General features: G+C 35.4%; 1 protein-coding gene across 1 annotated transcript; it reads left to right on the forward strand.

The window, feature by feature from the left end:
* The first annotated feature begins 6,831 nt into the window (after window positions 1-6,831).
* Window positions 6,832-11,026, forward strand: LOC122503655 (omega-amidase NIT2-like). The gene is made up of 4 exons (XM_043614281.1): window positions 6,832-6,969; window positions 8,657-8,666; window positions 9,263-9,518; window positions 10,869-11,026. Exons 1-4 carry the CDS (start codon window positions 6,832-6,834, stop codon window positions 10,909-10,911), a joined length of 447 nt encoding a protein of 148 aa, XP_043470216.1. The 3' UTR covers window positions 10,912-11,026.
* Window positions 11,027-15,834: the final 4,808 nt, after the last annotated feature.

The following is a 15,834-nucleotide window of genomic DNA, read 5'->3' on the forward strand; positions in this document are numbered from 1 at the left end:
AAATCGCCAATTACCTTTGTCACCTCCTCGGTGAACAGCTTCTTTTTGGAAGACCCTCCAATTTTAATGAGAAGGTCTCCCTTTTTAGTGGGTAAAGCTCCCACAACCCTTGTCTGGCTGGCCTCCAGGTCAGCCTCCCTTCGAACCTTCGCCAGCACTTCAGCGAAAGTTTTTCCTTCGGCCACTTTAACGATCACTGTGGCTCTTCCCTTTCTTGACCTGGTCTGGCTTTGGAACCGTTTTGTTCCCCTTGCCTCCAGTCTTTTTTGGTTTCTCCTCCTTTTTCCTTTTTGGATCCTTCGCAGGCTCAGGATCACTTCTCTTCCGCTTCTGAGCATCCAAGACGACGTTTCTCAACACGATCGCGTTACAGCGATCTCGTCTAGCTCTACGATCCTGTCTGGCCTCTTCCGACCAAGTCAATCCCTGGTAGAGACTCTCATCCTTTTTCGTAGCTGCTGCGTGCTTCTTCTTTTGTGTTCCTTATGAGCGATGTTAAGCTTCTGAGTCCATCCTTGATTGTCCTATTGACATTCTTCTGGACTTCACAGGACTTCAGCATCTTGCTGACCTCCTCCTCCATTTCTAGAATGCTCGCTGCCTCTTCCTCCCGCAGCTTAATGCATTTATCTCGATCTTGGTTGCAGCTTGCAATGTCCTTTGCCGAGGCATTACTGAAGACAGAAATGCAGCTGGCTTGACTCGTCACGCTGCTTGTACTCCCTCGTCTCTCCGACCTGTCCACGATGATCTGTGGCACTACCAACGCGTTGTTGCCCTCCTGCATCCTTGGGCCACTGGCCACCGCCCTCACGCTCGAAAGCGCTTGACGATCGGAACCAGTGCGGGATTTAGCCGTAGCATTACCCCGCAGGTACTCTTCCTCGTTTTTACAATCGCTCATGATAGATGTTTCTTGTTTGCTGGTTTTGGTCCGCGTCGAGTATTTGATTTCCTCGATACCACCTATTTCTAGGAAGCTAACCTATCCGCCACCTGGCACGCGTCCGATAGAGGACCAGCAACCCCGCCCAAAAGAACAGCTCTAATGCGCCCCAGGTAGAACAAAAGTTCCAATTAGAACAAAAGTTCCAACCGGGCACGGAATTATTATTATTATTATTATTTTTTTGCTTAGGGAATTTTGGGAAATCTGCCTACAGATACCTTGGATTCCGCACTCCAAGGTTATGTGGGGTTGATGTGATAAAACAAAAGGAAATATAAAAAAGAAAAATAAATATATAAAATAGTAAATTTAATAAACTGGCGAACTACTGCCAGCCCGACCCACTAAAACCCGTAACCCTTCTTCTGGAGCCCTTTACCCTCTCTCGGAACTGTCGTAAGAATTTAGCCTTCGAGGGTGGCGCTCCAACTCTGTCGCTAATGCGACTTTCTGCTTTTCTCTGCGGTTATCCTGCGTTAATAGTTGAAAATTTAAAACTATTTTAATATAAAGCGGAATTAACAGCACAACAATAATTAAAAATAACAAATGTGTAATTAAGTGTAAAAAGTCAGAAGATAAAATTATAAACGGATATATAAAAAAGAGAAAAAATAAACGCGTATAAAATATTGAAAACATAAAACTGTACAAAGATGAATAAAAAAAACACAAACAATTAAAAAATGTATAAGGACAAATAAATCACAAAATAAATTAATAAAAAACAAACGAACAAAATTAAAAGCTGTTTAAATTACGCTTTTTGGCGGCCGTCGAGATCCTTCCTCGACATAACCGAGATTATGAAGTTCTCGACTTGCCGCCAATTCTCTTCCGACTGGGTCATCAGCGATACCATGTTCTCCAGTGTAACTTGACTGTTTACACCTTCGAACATGGCCCGCCTCTCCAAGTCCCAATTCTTGCATGAGAAGAGGGTGTGCTCCGCGTTGTCCTCAGGGAACTGGCAATATGCACACACCTCGTAATCGCGTAATTTAAAGCGACACAGGTACGAGTTAAAACACCCGTGACCTGTGAGCGCCTGAGTCAAATAATAGGAAACCTGACCGTGTTTCCTATTTATCCAGGTGGCGAGTGCCGGGATAAGGCGATAAGTCCATCGACCTTTCTCCTCACCATCCCATATTTCTTGCCATCTTTCTATGAGCCTGTGCCTCGCTTCTTTGCGAATCAGGCCCTTGCTTGGTCTTAATTCCTCATCCAAGGAACTTCTTTCTTCAGAAAAGAGAAACATTTCTTCCCTTTCCCTCGCCAAAAGATCTGCTGGCGGGACACTTGCAAGGACCTGCACAGCACTCGTAGATACCGTCTTATATGCAGAGATGATACGCGTTGTTATCGATCTCTGCGCCGACGGTATCTTTTCACAGATGGTAACACATCTTTTGCTCCTCAGGGATGGGGCCCATGCTGGTGCTGCGTAGAGCATTTTAGCATGGGCGACACTCGCCACCAGTCTTCTTTTTTGTTCACGGGGTCCGCCAACATTTGGCATGAACCGTGAAAGATTAGCCGCACACTCGATCGCCTTATTTGACGCCGTAGCCATGTGGTGGTGCAAGTTTAACCTTCCATCCAACTCCACACCAAGGTATTTAATTTGTTTACTCCACTTGACCTCGAATCCGTCTATCACGATTCGTGGGAGCTCATAACCACGTCTGTCTGTGACCAGCAGTGCCTCGGTCTTTTCCAGGGCCATTTCAAGACCTCTGGTATCCAGCCAGCTTTTTGCTAGTCGCAGACATTCGTTCACCAATGTCCCAAGAGCCTCCTCACTTTCGGCAGTGCACACGAACAACGCGTCGTCCGCAAAGCCGATGATCATCGCACCTTCGGGCAGATCCATTCGCAGAAAATCATCGTAAGATACATTCCATACAAATTGACCCACCCTCGAGCCTTGAGGAGCCCCACGCTGCATCTCTTCCCTAAGAGTGCAGGTGTCTCCCTCATATATAACCCACCTGTCGCTAAGATAATTATCCATTATCCGCAACAAGTAGGGCGGCATGTTTTTCTTTTTCATCGACTCGATGAGATCTTTCCATCTTGCGGAATTAAACGCGTTGCGTATGTCAATTGCTACCAACGCGCAGAAGCTCTTCTTTTTCCCAGGTCCCAATTTGTTTTTTCCTGCTTTGGCTATGTCCACAACTGCCTGGATGGCATCAACTGTGGACTTGCCTTTACGGAAACCAAATTGGTGATCATAAAGACGATTCTCTTCGGTCAAGTGGCTTTGCATTCTCTGCAGAACCATATCCTCTAGAAGTTTACCCATCGTATCTAGCAGGCATATAGGCCTGTACGATGAAACCTTATCTAGAGGTTTTTCACCTTTCCTTAGGAGGACTAACCTCTGTCGCTTCCAGTCGCGGAAGAACTCTCCTCTCTCAAGGCAATGATTGAAGCATCGAAGCAGAATCTGGGGTGAAGTGTCGATTACCAACTTTAGGATCTCGTTACTTATCCCATCGATTCCAGGCGCCTTGCCTGTTTTCAATCTTTTGCCTGCTTTCTGCAGTTCACTAAGTGTGAAGAGTTTTTCCTCTTCGACTTTGCAAAAACTGCAGTCCCTTCTAAGGTATGGCTCCGCAGGAGGAAACAAAGAACTTATTATCTTTCTGACCCAATCGGAATTGTCCAGGCCGGGGGTCTTTTGCCTCGTCACTATTTTCTTAGTCACGATTTTAAAAGCAAGACCCCATGGGTCCTTATCGACTTCCTCGATTAGGTCCTTCCAGCTACGGCGTCGCGACTTGCGGATCTCTTTCTTGAGGTCCTTTTTCGCCTCCTTGAAAGCCTCTTTCAGCAAGGGATCTCCCTTAGATCGGGTATATGTCCTTCTTGCTTTGAGGCATTTCTTTCTCAAGGAGGCCAGTTTTTCTGACCACCAGTGCAAGGATTTTTTCCTTGGAAAGGCGCCTTTGCGACGTGGCATCGACGCATTGCAAGCGGTGATGATTATATTTCGCACCGCTCGCACCTCTCCATTTAGACTTTTCGGCCTCCTCAGCCAACCAGAATCCTCAATTAAAATAGATTCTTTTAGGGACCAGCCGAACTTCTCCTTGTCGATTTTCTTAATGTTCCACGAGAAGGTTTTGCGACTAGGAGCTTCCTGTCTTTTTCCTCCTCGTGTGTCTCCCATTGAGACTGAGAACTCAATGTACTGGTGGTCACTTGCTGTATATTCCTCAGAGACCCGCCAGTCGCTTATGCGGCTAAATATATTACACGATGCGATCGTTAGATCTATAATCGATCCGATCGCACCTCGTCTAAACGTCCATGTTTTTCCCCGGTTTACAACTAATAAATCGTTCTTGGAGAAATTCTCCAATCAGAATTCCTCTCTTGTCGAGCCTCGTCTCACCCCACTCTGGCGACTTTGCATTAAAATCGCCAGTGATGATGACATCCAGCTTGGATTCTATGAGGCTCGATTCTAGGTCTACTATATTGGCTTCGAAGGTGGTCAGCGGGTCGTTGGGTGAGAAGTAGCAGCTATACATACGTATGTTAGCCACCTCTATCCACACAAACCCGCTGCTTGTCTCCAAGAACTTGTCAACCCGCAATTCTGGGTTGCACAGCTTGATGGCGGCTCTTATCGCCTTATCCTGATACCAAGGTGCGAGGTCGCTTCCTTGATACTGCTCACTGCAGAACAGGATATCGACCTCATTTTCCCTAGCTGTTTGCATCAGGAGCACCTGTGCATCCTTACTTGTATGCAGGTTGACTTGAAGGAGCTATAGGGATTTGCCCTTTTAAGTTTCTCCAGTTCCTCCTTGTAAACCGGCAGGAAATTCTTCCAGGGATATAGTTGACTTCCGTTTTTTCCAAATCTGTACACGTTATGCACTTTGGCTTGTCACTAGTACACTTTTTGGAGAAGTGTCCCGCTTCGCCGCATCTCCGACAGTTTTTTGTTCTGTCGGGGCCCTTGCAAATTCGGGTCACGTGTCCATAGGCTAGGCACTTTTGACATCTTGTCACTTCTAAGTGCGTTCGGATGCATGCGTTTATCCAACCAATACGCACTTTGCCTAGCTTAAGCAGACTCTCGCTGTCCGTATTATTATTATTATTATTATTATTATTATTATTTTTTTTTATTCACGGGGGAGAAGAGGAAATGCATTTACGCATCCCCAGGAAGATTCCACTTACCTGGGGTATGTCGGACTCGTACAAAATGCAAGGAAAAAAAAGAAACCTCACATACCTGCTTTTAACGGCAGTCACCCTACCGACTAAAACCTCTTCTTGTTTCCCCTGGGTTTCGAACCTTCTATCCACCTACGGAACTACCTAGTGGCTTCAGACTTCGTAGATGAATGGTTCCATGTAGTCGCTGGCGCAACTCTCCCGTGCCGCTCTTGTTCTGGCCTTATTTTCTCCTTGTCCTTGACAAAGTCTTCTTTGCTTCCTCGAGGGCAGTTCTGAAGACCTTGCAACTCCCTGATCCGGCTACATGTTGGATGTTCTCCTTTTCGCCGAACTTCGCCTTGCATAAGAAGCATCATGGGCTCTTCTTACAGTCTGCTGCCTTATGGCCGGCTTCTCCGCACTTAAAGCACGCAGCCGACCTATCTACTGCATTGCAGTCTCGACCTATATGACCATAGTCAAGACACCTATGGCACCTTTTAACCATCACTCTACTTCTGATCCTGCAGGACACGAATCCAATTTTTACGTGACCCACCTTCTCCAGCTTATCAGCATCTTCCTGGCTGGTGACCACAACAGCGAGTTTCACTCCTCGCTTATTTGGCCCATGGACCGTCACCTTTCTGCTTCCAGCTGGAACTGTGGAAACTTTCTCCAGGGCATCCTCAACATCTTTCTTCTCAGTAATGGCATCCATGTCGCGACATGGATGCCCAGCTTATGGATGGATTTCCAGCGTAGTTCGCCGATCCGCCATCTGCACCTTACCCAAATCGCCGATTACCTTTGTCACCTCCTCGGTGAACAGCTTCTTGTTTGAAGACCCTCCAATTTTAATGAGAAGGTCTCCCTTTTTAGTGGGTAAAGCTCCCACAACCCTTGTCTGGCTGGCCTCCAGGTCAGCCTCCCTTCGAACCTTCGCCAGCACTTCAGCGAAAGTCTTTCCTTCGGCCACTTTAACGATCACTGTGGCTCTTCCCTTCTTGACTTGGTCTGGCTTTGGAACCGTCTTGTTCCCCTTGCCTCCAGTCTTTTTTGGTTTCTCCTCCTTTTTCCTTTTTGGATCCTTCGCAGGCTCAGGATCACTTCTCTTCCGCTTCTGAGCATCCAAGACGACGTTTCTCAACACGATTGCGTTACAGCGATCTCGTCTAGCTCTGCGATCTTGTCTAGCTTCTTCAGACCAGGTCAAACCCTGGTAGAAACTCTCGTCCTTTTTCGCAGCTGCTGCGTGCTTCTCCTTTACGTCCCTTATGAGCGATGTTAAGCTTTTCAGTCCATCCTTGATTGTCCTATTGACATTCTTCTGGACTTCACAGGACTTCAGCATCTTGCTGACCTCCTCCTCCATTTCTAGAATGCTCGCTGCCTCTTCCTCCCGCAGCTTAACGCATTCATCTCGATCTTGGTTGCAGCTTGCAATGTCCTTTGCCGAGGCATTACTGAAGACAGAAATGCAGCTGGCTTGACTCGTCACGCTGCTCGTACTCCCTCGTCTCTCCGACCTGTCCACGATGATCTGTGGCACTACCAACGCGTTGTTGCCCTCCTGCATCCTTGGGCCACTGGCCACCGCCCTCACGCTCGAAAGTGCTTGACGATCGGAACCAGTGAGGGATTTAGCCGTAGCATTACCCCGCAGGTACTCTTCCTCGTTTTTACAATCGCTCATGATGGATGTTTCTTGTTTGCTGGTTTTGGTCCGCGTCGAGTATTTGATTTCCTCGATACCACCTATTTCTAGGAAGCTAACCTATCCGCCACCTGGCACGCGTCCGATAGAGGACCAGCAACCCCGCGCAAAAGAACAGGTTCTTATGCGCCCCGGGTAGAACAAAAGTTCCAACTAGAACAAAAGTTCCAACCGGGCACGGATTTATTATTATTATTATTATTATTATTATTATTATTATTATTAATTTGACGCAACGTTGACAAGTAACTGTAACGTCCTGTAACGATGACGTCATATTTGAAATTTTCGTAATTTTTATATTTTATACAAAAACATATTTTCAAGAAAATATCTAAACTAAAAGAAGATAGTTATAAGCAGAAAAATCAACACTCTAAAATTTTGAGTTTTAATCTTAGAGTATACTATCTTCGTCTTCACACACAAATAGAGATTTCTTGAAACTATGTCCTTTTAGTCTATACCGCCAAAACGAAGATAAAATTCCATTAAGATGAACCTTATTTTGTACAACAGTCCCTTTTTACACAATTGTATCGACATATGTTTTCATGAAAATAATATTAAATTCTTTTAAAATATTCTGTTTAAATTTAAATAATGTTAATAAGATTCATAATGGCAAATTAATTAATTATTACTAATTAACAATAAAAATTATTAACAAGATAAATTATTTGTAACAAATTAAAAATATTTGTAACTATATAAAATTGACATAAATTAATTAATTAATTTTGATGTTCTGAATATTATAAACAAATAATTAACAATAAACAATTAACAATAATTAGAATTAATTGTTAAACAATTAATATATTAAAATCCAAAATTATTAAATAACAATTTTGATTATTTGTTTTAATAATTAATAGAATGTGTAAACAAATTATTAACAATTAACATTTAAACATTGTATTAATTAACAAATTGATTGGACAATTATTAAATAACGTAAATTTCATCAAATTGTTTGTATTAACCAAATAATTAATAATTTCATAATTGTTAATAATAATTGTAATTGTTAAATTAATTATTATAAACAACCGTATATTATTATGTTGAATATTCAAAATTTAGAAATATATTAAAATTAAGGAAAAATGCTATTTCTGTAAATTCTAGAAATTGGAGTTGGAGGGGAGATGAAGTTGAGGAAAGATAAGACTCAGCCACTTTTTAAAGATCCTCCTACGCTTAAAACTGATAAAAATGGGACGGACCCAAAATTCGCCTATCAGGCCCATTTCTTAATGCATTTTCTCTCCATTTTTTTTTCTTAAACCAATCCTAAAAATACTCAACCTCTTTTTCCCTTTCTACAATATTTTCATCCCGAATTTTCCTCCCTTGAGAAAATCAGTAGTGGGAACTGACACATAAATATATGTGTTCCTTAAGAAAACGTCAGTTACTACTCATCATTCAAAGTCACACTTAATCTTGAAATTCTAAAAATTTAAACTACTCAATTGAAATCACTTCTACTTCCATACTTCTCAGTGTTTCAAATTCTTAAGATTTCATCTCAGTTCTTCAAAATCAAATAAGTTATACTGAAATTAAAAATTCAAAGTTTCAAGTTTTCAAAAATTAAATTGTTTCAATTTCAAGTATACTTCAAACCGACCTCGACTTCATTCTCGTTCCAGCTTCAAATTCTACAATCTCTTTAACTATAAAAATTATATTAAAAAAAGTGAGTAATAACATTTAATTGCTGTCAAATTTCTTTCTTTCTAAAATCTTGTCACACATATTCCTATTCCTGTAATAAATTGTACTACGTTAATCCTTAGATTGATCTTAGTATAAATTCATTCCAATCTTTTTTTTAAATACAATTGACTCCTAAAAATATCTTTGCCCTTGATTCCGAGATCAAGTATTGAACTGTAAAAAAATCTCAGTTCAAAAAAAGATCTCATTCCTTTTATTTAAATTCTACTATCCTTAATTTTCTTCCAATCAAATCAAAGAAAAGTAGAAAACAACGAAAGTAATCCTAAGCTATTGGACGCAAGTCTAGGCCTTAAATAATAAATCATAATTAAATTTAATTAAAATGTAATATTTAATTAAATTTAAAATAAAGTATCATTACGAACCATAAATTTATTATTTTTGGGACGTAACATAACATTACTGCAATATTGCTTGATAAGGTTGCCGGAAGGTTACCGTGTAATGTTGAGGTAACCTTGCGAAGGTGGGACATATTAAGCTTTTAATAACAAAATAGCGTGAACCACCAAGAGATTCTACATTTAGAGGTTGGTAAAGTTGTAATTTTGATTATATAAGTTTCTAACGGCACCTCATAAATTTTATTTTTACAAATAAAAATTGTAAAAACAGTTTTATAAATTAAAATAACACTAAAAAATTATGCTTAAAATGTTCAGGATGTCAACTATTAATATATCCTGGAGCTTTCAGTTTAACAACTGGTCACTTGCATTGGACTCTTTTGCAACGTTCACGAGCAAATGATAATCAATTATATGTTGCGTGTGTTTCGCCTGCAAGAGGAACGAGTAGACACATTGCATATGGACATACCCAACTTACTGATCCATGGGGAACTATTTTGCGAGAATTGGAGGAAAAAGAAGATATGATAATTGAAGATAATATTGTTACGTACAAGGTACTTAACAGGTACTATTTTATTATTATTTTTCTTTTTAATAAAGCTACAAAAGATAGGACAGAATTTATAAAACATAAATTCCTATATATTTTATAATATTGTTTATAAATTTATAAACATTATTAATACTTAAAATTTTATATAATAAAAGAAACCTGTATTTGAAAATAATTAAAGGTAATGCATTTCACACATATGCATTAAGACGACCTAGGTGTATACGTTCACATCCACTGATTCCGCTGGCTAAAAGATCTAACACGACCACACCCCTGAGTTCTTCGCGTTACGGGCACACATACAAGCATGCTACACATGCCTCTGCTCATTGCCTTGTCTCTCCTATTGTCTTTCCTTGTCTCTCCTTCCTTTTCCCCTTTGGGCCTACATACTTAGGGACTAGAATATCATAACAAATGCACATGCATTTGGAGGCTGACTCAACGCTTTATGAAGCGTATATATTTTATTCGTTTTATGCACTATTCCAAATTTACAGAAAATAATTTGATAATAGCTAAACATTTTATTGTAACTTATTGTTAACAATAAAATACCGGAGGACTGTAAGTTGCATGTATATGTGTATATGAATAATTATGAATGCAAAATACATATACTAGTAACTTATAAAATGTAGGACCAATATAACTTTATTTATACAACTTATATTAAACACTTATAACTATAAATAAATTATAATTATAAATAAAAAAATTCTTTCTTTACAATATAATTATAATTTATATATTTAGTTATAAAAAAAAATTGTTTCTGATAAGTATCAAATTAACAACGCCGTTTCCGTTCTCCCGAAAACTGTATGCAATCAGAAACGTCAGCATAGTGCAAAGTCCAATGGGCCTGAAGAATTTCCCTACTTCTAATTCTAAAAATCCTTAGTTGACAAATTTACCCCACTTTGACATCAGGACAAGGAGTAGAGGCTTGTCGCAAAATTTCTATCGCTGCTGTACAATTTTCCTCTTCAAGCGATCAACACCTGTCCTGGCTGCGGCCTGACAGATCTGTTGATCGCAAGAAAGTAGGAAATGCCGCGACTAAGCCCGTCTGCGCGTCGGACCCCCGGGTATAACATATCAAGTACAACGCGAAAGGCAGACGAAAAATGTAATAGAATCTTCTAACCGACGGAGTCCAGTGAGAGCTGTTTTGAGTGAGATTCCAATTAATTAAATATTTAACAATTGTAAATCTTGTTTGTTAATCGGCCAGTCCGTACGTTTAGTACCTGCGCCGTCTCAATGCAGTGGCCCCACAAAATTCGCGACTTCGCGTAAATAAAAATTGGTCGCATAGACGACTTAATTTTCGACATTCAACTTGTGTTTTGCCAGATGGAGGATAACTGTTTCTCGACCGGCCAGTCCGCGCGCGTAGCGCCTGCGCCGTCTAAAAGAAATTATGCCCTGTCGGTAGGATTAAGGATTTTAGCGGTAAGTCTGTATCGTTTCAATGATTTAATGTTACTTTTAACTTTAATTCTCTTTCAAATATGTGCAAGTTTGTAAATTTCTTAAAATCTTGTTAAAATAAAATTTTAATGTGAATGACAAATCTGATTTTATTTATTTTAAAACTCCTGAAATAAATAAAGTAAATTGAAATAATTATTTATCAGAGTTAAAACAAAGCAGAAACGGTAACTTTTAAAAGTAGGATCACGAACCCACACAATTAAACAGGGCCTTAAAGACCCTGGCAGCTTGGTGCCTCCCCAAACCGAATTTAAATAAGAGCCATCTCAAAAGCTCGAATAAAAGGAACAACATAAATTTATTATTCTGGTTTGTAACAAATATAGGTAAAAATCAAAAGTAGAAACTCTAATATTAATTTTTTTAAGGGAAATGTAAAATATGATAAATTTAAATATTATTTAAAAATTTCCAATAATTTATAAACTTACAGATTTAAGTGTTATTGATGAAGTGAGATCACAAATTCCGATCTCCCGACAAAGACGCACAGATTTATATGATACTTTGTGGAAAAAGTCTTATAAATAAATGTTAATTTTGTTAATAAATGAAGCAAAGTCAATTAATAACTAAAAGAAGGTAATTGTTATTAAATAAGTTTCAGGAATTATAAAATCCATTTAACAAATTATAATATTTATATTAAGACATGCAAAAATAAAAAATCAACACTGTTAATTGATAAATAAAGTTATTTTTCACAAATAATAGGATTGATTAAATTAGAATAGACAATATCAATCATAATATATATATTTTTTTCAAATGTATCTGTACATAGATTTCTATAATGTACAATCGTTTGAATAATTTTTTAGCATAAAAGGCCCCTGGATGATAATAATGATTTTTATCTTATTTTTATCATTGTATGTATGGTTGGAGAACACACAAATATATTAAAAAATATATTAGCACAAAATTATACTATTTATAAATAAATTATTAATATATTGACTAATATATACTGCTGGCGAGTAAAACTCAATTAATTTGGTCAATTACGATTTTTACGATTATAAAATATATATGTGCTGTAATCATTAATTTCAATATATAATATTATACGGATCCACACTTTATTATTGCAGTTGAAATCGATGCTCAAAATTTTCTGAAAGTTCGCAAAGGTTTGTATTTTTTAAGGTTTAATTATTTTCTTAATTTAAAATTTTTAAAAAATAAAATTGTCTTAAGTCTCTTTGATTCAGAACAAAAAATTTTAACCTGAAAAGCATGTGACACATTTACATATATATATATATTTTTTTTTAAAGGAGGAGGGTCGATAAGGCCTGTTTTCGACCCCCTTGAAATTTCCATTTTAATGCTTGAAATACATTTTCCACCAAAGAAAAATGATAATTTTGATGATTGTAGGTTAAACATGAGGATGATTTGAGTATATTAACCCCTAAATAATAAGGGTTTTGTATAAAAAATGGGTCAAAAATAAGGGTAAAAAAATTTTCAATTAAGAATTAATTAGCTTCAAACTCTAAAATTCAAAATGGTGGATCTAAAATGGTGGATGACTTTTTAAAAAAATTAATTAATTGGCTTGAAAATCGCTACTCGGAAGTTTTTGGGGTCGCTGATTACGAATACGATGTCAGTTTTTAAAAATTCAAAATGGCGGATCCAATATAGCGATCAAAATTTTAAAATCACTTAAATTTATATAAAATTTGTTATTCGGGGGTTTTTGTGGTCGCTAAATCTGGCATCTGATTTTAAAAAATAATGAAATTAATTAATTAAATTTAAAAATTAAAATGAGTTTCAAAATTAATTAATATGAATTAATTAATATGAACAACTTTTAATTTTTATTAAACACCCTCATTTAACCTTCAATCATCATAATTATCTTTTTTTTGTGGAAATGTATTTTAAGCATTTAAATGAAAATTTTAAGGAGGCCGAAAACAGGTCTTATCGACCCTCTTCCTTTATTTAAAATTTAATTATTTTTATTTATTTATTTATTTTATTAAAATTTATTAATTAAAAATAATTTTGAAGTTTTATGAGATAACAATTTAACAATTGTTTTATTATTTTTAAAAAATGTTCTTAATATTTAAGAGTTTTTAAATTTATTTTAGTTGATTAATGCCATAATTTACGTGTCACTTGTGGCTTTAATAAAATTCTTTGCATACTGATTACAAATGTAAAATTTATAAAAACAATGCAGGATTTTTAAAGGTCAACCAGTATACTAATGTACACACATAATATGGAAATATTAATTCTATTTTTATTAACAAATATTTTTTACAATTTCTATTTTTGTAATAGTCGATGGAAAATATTAAGTTAAGATATGCAATTTCTAGACTCTAAAAATGGAAAAAATCAAAAGATATTTTGTTCTCGACAAATATAAGCATTTTTGCATTGTTATCAATTTTTATGTTTCATCTTATGATGAGATAATTAAAATTTGTATATTTAATTAATATACATATTTTAGCTTACACAGCACCTCTATATATATGTATTTTATCACACCGTTGCACTCTTAAGCACTAAAAATGGGTCCCATTGCATGAGAATTCAAATACATACGAAAAGAAAGAAAATAATGTTAACGATTTGTTTTACGTTTTTATACGCAGATAAAATCTATCATTCAGCAAAATTTTTCTAAATCACATTTTTAAATTATTGTAAAAGAAAAAAATTTTTTTTAAACATTACGTCGGGTATTGAATTTTTTAAATACTTAATTGTAAATTTTTCAAATATAAAATTTTTTACTTTTTGATTTCGAAAATTCAATAACAAAGTTGTGTTACTTAGATTCAAATTGTATGATCGTTATTTAGAAAACAAATATAAGAAAAGTTATATTATTCTTGCAATTTTTAATTTTCTTTGGAAAAAGAAATTTTGACTCTATTGCATTTTTTTCGTGTTTTTATTATGGTTGAAATATACCATAACTGCGATTTTATAAATCCAAATTTATTTTGGATTAAATTCCTAGAGGTTTATTACAATTATTGATTTATTACTTATTCCAGAAAAGTGATGAGAGTCGCACAATTTTCATAAATACATCTAATGAAACCTAAAATTAAAAAAAAGGTGCAAAGATTGTAAATAAACATATATTGACAAGTAAAAGATAGTCAAAAAATACATGACTACAATTCATTTTGATGAACAATTGAATCCAAATATTTTCTCCAATTTTTCATAAAAAGAGGAAGTTTAAAATTTTTTTTATTTTAATTAGTTGATAGTTGTAAATTTTTAAAAATGATATTAAAAAAAAAGAATTGGGTGGTCCGGGATTTCGAATTGGGATGTCGTTTCTTGAATTCGAGAAAACGACTTTTTCGAATTGGACTGATTTCTGAATTCAGAAATGTATGGTTCCGCGATCAACCCAATTCGACAGATATTTTAAAGATGAAAATAAAGAGTTTAACACTTCACTGGACATTGAACAGTAGTTAATTGAGACGGTGCACGTTATTCACGTAGGTGAATACATTTCTTTAAGCAATAATGTTAATTTTCAATAAAATAGAGAGAATTAAAAATTTGATGTGGTCTTTGTTTACAATAGAAAAAGTTTTCTACTTTTAGGGTTATTAAAACAGCTTACTTACCGACAGCTGAGAAGTATTATGATAACAAATCAAATGATGATTTCTATACGAAAGTATCATTTACGTCGGTAATTGAATATTAATAAATTAATTTTAAATTTTTAAACGGATTAAAATTTTTTTATTAAGAATATTTAAAAAAAAATTACAATAATTACTGTAATTAATATTTTTTTCAAAATATAATTATATGTTTGTTATAAAAATAATAATTTTAAAACAATTTATTTGAATCAACAAAAAAATAATTTCTTTTCTTGATTTTCATAATTAAAACGTTTTTAAATTATTTATTCTTCAATTTTATAAATTAGGATTAAATTAAGTATAAGTAAATAATGTTAAAATATTTCGTTTATTTAAAATCTTGATAAACAATTAAAATAACGTTTATATATAAATTTAAAAAAAATTTCTGCATAAAATGTTAATTCATAAATTTTCTCCTTCTGGTTCCTGTGACACTGAAGTTTTATAAAATTAAATTTTATTCAGTATGAAAAAAATATTTTATTTTAATACATTTCGATGACAACAATGATGCTCTCTTAAATATACTTAATATAGATGATTCCTAAATGTAAATATTCACAAGAGAAATAAAGAGTAAAGAAAAATAATTCTGCTTTAGCCTCATTTATTTTCATGATACAATTATTTTAATTTGCTCCATTTGAACTAAAGAGAAATTTATATTTAATTTAACATTTCTTCACGCAGAAAAATCCGATTGAAAATTGTGGAGTTCAGTGTTAGTAATTTAGATTTCATTCCAAAACTTGTCTACCTTTGCGGCTCCAAAATAGAAAACAGGGAAATGAATCGTAAAAGGTTTAAAGCACGTCAGTAGGCTTAAAATGTTTTCGTTCTTATGCACACTTATACGCGGAACAATGCACACTAAACACATTGATAGGCGCTTCTGGGCGGAGTCCAAGGCAAGTCTAGTGCCGAGTCCCATACTGAATATAATGTGAGCAGATCTTCTAGTGACCTACATTATTACTTTTATTTGTCAAAATATTTACTTTTATTGAAATATTTAATTTGAAACTAAATATAAAATCGAAAAATGAAACAACTGAAAATATTAGAATACTTTGAATTTTATAAAACTTCTCACTGGGATTTTTATTATTCTTTAGATATTTAAACGTAGAATCTCTTTAAAAATTAAATACAAGTCCTTTGCCATT

Source organism: Leptopilina heterotoma, unplaced genomic scaffold, assembly GCF_015476425.1.
Source record: "Leptopilina heterotoma isolate Lh14 unplaced genomic scaffold, ASM1547642v1 Lhet_267, whole genome shotgun sequence".
NCBI lineage: Eukaryota > Metazoa > Arthropoda > Insecta > Hymenoptera > Figitidae > Leptopilina > Leptopilina heterotoma.